Source organism: Cicer arietinum, chromosome 1 (genome assembly GCF_000331145.2).
Source record: "Cicer arietinum cultivar CDC Frontier isolate Library 1 chromosome 1, Cicar.CDCFrontier_v2.0, whole genome shotgun sequence".
In the NCBI taxonomy this organism is placed as follows: Eukaryota; Viridiplantae; Streptophyta; class Magnoliopsida; order Fabales; family Fabaceae; genus Cicer; species Cicer arietinum.
Genome location: NC_021160.2, coordinates 45894460 through 45900415, shown reverse-complemented (window position 1 = coordinate 45900415; position 5956 = coordinate 45894460). Strand labels below are relative to the sequence as shown.

The 5956-nt window shown below is 32.7% G+C and overlaps 1 protein-coding gene across 1 annotated transcript; it reads right to left on the bottom strand.

Annotated features, from left to right (window-relative positions):
• Positions 1–594: 594 nt before the first annotated feature.
• LOC101512988 (uncharacterized) lies at positions 595–5310 on the bottom strand. The gene is made up of 7 exons (XM_004487641.4): positions 5108–5310; positions 3623–3769; positions 2503–3519; positions 2345–2408; positions 2075–2214; positions 1663–1974; positions 595–1189 (listed from the first exon to the last, which is right to left on the bottom strand). Exons 1-7 carry the CDS (start codon positions 5177–5179, stop codon positions 929–931), a joined length of 2013 nt encoding a protein of 670 aa, XP_004487698.1. The 5' UTR covers positions 5180–5310; the 3' UTR covers positions 595–928.
• Between the last annotated feature and the right edge of the window lie 646 nt (positions 5311–5956).

Here is a 5956-nt window from a genome sequence, read left to right as displayed (position 1 = left end):
TGATATGTTGAAGTATGCATATTCATATAAGATCACATGATCATTATTCAAACAATTAAGATTGATTTCATCATCAAATCTGGAGTCATCCCATGTACATATCAATACAAGAATACACTTTTATGAAGTATGAAATGATTTGAAAGATTCCACAAAGGAATGTCAAAACTAGATTGATGATGCAATGACTGCATAACTTTAAATAAAATACAAAAGAAAAACGAATCATTTTTAGGATCACAAAAATTTTATCCTGGATTGAAGTAATTCGCACATGGGCCACCTAAAAGTAAACAACCCTTAAGAAGTCAAATAGTGAAGATCCGCATGCAAAAAACTCATGCAGATTAATATGTAGTTTTTATTTCTAGATTCATTAACTGAAAGCAAGTACTAAACCCTCAAGTGCATTGCAAAAATATTGTTGACATGACATATGTGCATGCTTCTGACTCAACTATGTCCCAACGAACATATTCGGCATTCGCGCCCAAGTTTCCTTCAAGTATCAAGAAATAACGTTATAGGTTTGAACAAGAACATTATGGACAAAATTGCATATAAGAAGATTGTTTAAAAAAAAGAACAATTGAGTATTGGCAAGACTGTCCAAAGACTATATTTAGATTAAAATGGATATTTTAAGCATTTCTTCATCTATAAAATGAAGATCAATTAAAAGATGAATGTAAGAGTTCAATTAACAATCTAATCCTAGCAAAGATAAGAAAGTATATAAAAGATGACATGTAATCCTAGCAATAATTACATAAAACTATATATGCAATTATGTTCAGCCATAGTAAGTTTTAACTACTTAATAATTAGTGTAAAAAAAGAACCTGCATGAAGTTAGATGTAAAAAGCCTTTAGTATCATAGTCTCAAAATTGGATTTTTTTTAAAAAAAAGTCCCTTGATCACTCATGTCATGTAGTAGTAGCTGGCAGCGAGATGAATTTCTCACAGCCCTTAACCCCAATTCTTTCAAACTCTTTGACAAGAGGATTCACATATCCAACTAAACCAGATTTAAATTTATTGGAGCAGCTTTTGTCACCCTCATCAACATCTTGAACTCCCCCTTTCACCAAACAACCAACTTGAGCACCTTCCATGTATGCTTTACATGCCACCAGAATATCATGTGCTCTGCTGTAGAAATGCCCCACAACTAAGTCCTCAAAATGCTGAAACAAAGAATGATTCGAAATAAATTGTTTGCGTAAAAAAAAAGTTACAGGTTTTCAATCATATATCACCACGTAGATATTTGTGTTACAGTAATTATTTGTAAAATAATATTATGACATAATACTACGGCTCTAAAAGTTTAAATTTGTTTCCAACATTTTTATTATTTTATTATTTCCTTTGAAGGAAATTGCATGCATTGTCGGTATAAATCAGTTTTACACTAATACAAATCAATTTTACATTGACATCAAATAAGTGTCTATTGTTTTGCCACACTAACCTACTTTTTAAGAGTGTATTTTGAAATTGATTGTATGAAGTGGCAAAATAGTGAATTTTCTTGAATGTCTGTGTAAAACTAATTTACATTGTCAATGCATGTCCCTATGTGCTACAAACAAGAGGACTTGTGGAAAAGCAAACTTGCTAGAGATATAAAAGAAATGAACCAAGAGTAGAACAAAACCTTTCGAGGCTTTCTTATAGTATACATCATTGTGTTCAATGATAGAAGGAATGTATCCTCATTATACTGCAGGGCTTTCCTTTCGCCATTTGCCGAGCCACTCATATTTGCAAATCCAGGTTCATTGAAGAAAGGCTTTGCATTCAAGATTAGACCTTGTATTGAAACGAGAACTTGTAGAATTGTCGAAACACCAGGAGTCCATTTCTCATTTGGGCCGCCAGACCAGGTGTTAAGTAAACTGAGGCATACTTTACCGCACGCATACAAATTCGGATTGAGACGAAGACCTCTAGAGTGGTAGTGGACTAGCTGCCACGAATTTAAAAAGAAAAAACCTTTTGTCAGAATTGAATTAAAAGAGTGAACAAGAAAATAATGTTGGTCAGATAAAGTATCCTCAACTGCATACCGGGGGTACATTGGGATAGCCACTTGGAAAGTGGATATCGAAAAAGAAAAGACCATCGTGATAAGGAGTCCCTTCTGCTCCAATAATCACTGCCCTCAAGAGATCCATCCTTGATTCATAGACTCTCACAAATATTGTATCTGATGAGCATTAAAGAAAAAGTCAAAGAAATGCTCAGTTTGAAAAAGTAAATTGAATACTAAGTGTGATAATGTGATATGCCGTGGAAAATATTACAAGCTATTCTGTACCATGGAATACTAAACTCACCTGGCAAATCCTTCTCCAAAATCTTCCACTCTTCTTGGATTTTCTTAGCCCAACTCTTTGGATTCTGCTCAGGAAATAGGTGACATGTGAATACATATATTTAAGACTATAACGGAAGCAAAGTGCGTCTTTCAAATAATAAAAAAAATAAAACTAACCTGCTTCGTGGAGGAATTATAATTCATAAAGAAATGGTCCGAAGTGTCGATGACGGTGTCAAAATGCTTAAAACTTCGAAATTTTCTCAGAGTTTCATTTACGGTTTCACCAGTGATGATCAAATCTGGGGAATTCACAGTTGCTCTGTCATCTCCATCTCTGGTGGATTTGAGAACCCGAGGGACGTGCTCAGGAGGAGCATCAAAATAATGAGTTGGATTAGCAGTGTTATAATTATTAATAGAAAATGGGTTAATACTAGGATGACTAGTCAACAACCCAGCATGAGTTGGAATCGCAGTATTATAACTATTAATAGTTACCGGAGGATGCAATGATCCATCCTGTCCAATGAAATTTGAATGGAACGAACTACTGCTACTACCAGTTGCCTTCTTAGCAATTCCAAATTTCCGGGAATACGGCGTCTTACCGCCACGTTGTACCATAATGGTATCTGCATTGACATCCGAACCGTGTTTTTTTGAACCAAAAAAAGCAGATTTCATTTTACTGTGGAATGATTTCATAAACCTCCGAGACTTAGACAACCCTGACCCTGATGAATGATTTGAGTCACGCTGCCCACTGCACTGTGATGCAGCTGATTTCTTCTTATTAGGGGCAGGTTGAGACAAGTTTGTTCCAGAAGATTGATCGACATTATCCGTTTTGATTTGCAAACTAGAACTACCCATTTTAGATCCTTCGATTTTAGAGTTATCTTTAGCATTGCATGTACTATTTCCGGTCTTCTTCAAACCTAGGTCATATTCTGGCAACCATGTAAAAGGTGCTTCGATTCCGGGAGGTATATCCACATTATCAAACTGTGCCTGTAATAAAGCATAATCGTCTACATCCGCATAATCATCTGACAACATATCAAGGTAGTCATCGTCATCAAATGAAAGATTAGAACCAGGGCCATCAATGTTGATTAAATTATGTGATATTGAAGGGTGGCCATTAGAAGACTCAATCCCGCCAGCTGATCCAAATTTTTCCAAGCCAGACTGCCAAATAGTAAAATCAGACGATTCTTGAAAAGTATAATCATTAACAAGTTGGAATAGAGATAATATCAATATACTGCAAGAAATAACATTTTATACAAACCATAGCTCGATGATCACTATAACCCTCATGAACGGCTTCAATTGTCTTCCCCTTGTCACGTTTACCAACTTTTTCAGCAATTATCACTAAATCATTAGAAACGACGTCGTCGTCGTCATCAATGTCAATCACATCATGCACAATGGTCTACAAGAATAACATAAAATTACGATATGTGAGTGATGAAAAAGATGGATTATGCCAGAGAAAATACCAAAAGAAAAATCTCAATCCAAAACTTCACATACAGCAAAACTAAATAAATACATATATAAACCTCAATCGAGTTGTCTTGTTCTGATGGAACTGGGAAAATTAAATTTTAAAAGGACAAAAAGAAAATAAACAAATAGACCAGCACAAATCAGTTTAGTGTACCTGACCACAAGCCATGTGATAACACAAATTAATAAAAATATGTTTCAATTCTTTCTTGGTTTGAAACAGTATATGGAGAATGAACAAATGCATTACACAACAGCATATAAATTATCCTTGAAGATCCTAACAAATAGCACTAGCCATAAACACCATTCCACACCCAAGTTGCCCCTCCAATAAAACTCACATAGCCTAACTCTCCATCTAAATCATATCAATAAAATAAAATCATCAATTTAACACGTGGGCTTCACACATTGCCAAGGTTTTAAATTTTCAGTTGCAGTCATGATCCTTGATATTGCAGAAAATGACCTTCAGCTGATGCTACCTCAACTACTGTCACATCATGACCGCAGACATGAAAAACTTAAATGATGCAGCCATAATCACAACCTATGTAGCACTGACATTTTATATTGAAAACGTCTGAGTGTCGGTGTCTGACACCGACGCATGTTATTGCATTCAATTACTTGTATCTTTTTCATATTATTACTAGGGTCAGCGTGTAAGTGTTATGGATGGTGTCTGTGTGTTCGTGAGTGCTTCATAGATCACAACCCCTAACCATTTTTTTTAAACCCCTGACCATTTTTTAAAACCATGTATTTTCCCATAATATAACAGCCTATAAAAAAAAATGCGTGATTCTGGACCTTTATAAAGTTAAACCATAAATCATAACAATTAATACAAAGGTTATGCTTCCTTTTATATTTTAGATAAGAAAATACCAAATTCAGTAAAAAAAAAAAAAAAACCAAAAGTAGCAACGTTGCAATGAGGAAATTTTCACTAAACCGATATTAGTACTAACAAAGCTCATATTTAGCAACGAAAACAAAACACGAAAGGTAATCACGATCATAACAAAGGTGATGACTTTAAAGCAGAAACAGAAAAAACAGAGGCATGAAAAATGATCATGACTGAAAAGAGAAAACCCAGATTAAGAATTAAGAATTTTTTTTACAAAAATGAAAACTTTGAATAGATTAAAGACAGCCCACGAGAAAAGAAGGGGGAAACAAAGAAACAAAGTAAAGAAACCCTTATATGAATTTGAGAATGAAATGAGAGAAAAGATGGAAAGGTAGGAACCTGTTTCTGTTTTTTGAATCTGGAAGGGTGATGGTGAATTGGAGGAGGAATCTCAACAACGTCAGGGTCCATGAAACTTGTTTTGCAAAAAAAATCAGAGAGAAAGAGTGAGAGAAGAGTGAGAAAAGAGTGAACGTTTGGCGCGGGGTGTGTAACGCAACACACAACACACAAAAACAAATGAAGTGTGAAACTAAAACAATAATAAGAGAGAGAGGGGGCGACTTTTAAGGTTTTGTTTTTCTATTATACCACTAGAAACAAAATAAAGTACTCAAAAAGATTTTTTACTTTTTTTATTTTAATTGAGTGAAGGGAAAATAGGTGCGGCAGAAACTCATTTCACAATGTTTTATTTTTTTATTTAATTATTAAATATACGTATTTGTTTTTATTTAATTATTTGCATGCATAAATATATGGAATTTGTTGATTAACACGTACAGGAGAGTAGGACATTGTAATTTGGAAATGTGAGATAATACCTCACATTATTTTTTTTTAACCTCTTTTATAATATAAATATATTTTTTATTATTTCATAATTTAAATTTTATTAATTATTAATTTAAGTAATTATTATTTTAATTAAATATAATGTTTATTTTTTATAATAATTATTTAATTAAATTTTACATTTTATAATTATAAAAAAATTTAAATAAAATAGAGTCCATAAAACAACAAAATTTAATTAATTATTATAATTAAAATTGAAGTCCGTAGTAAAATATCTAGTATTTGTATTTTTAATTATAATATTTAATTAAATTTTATAATTTTTATGAACTCTATTTTATTTAAATTTTTTAATAATTATAAAAAGTAAAATTTAATTAGATCATTATT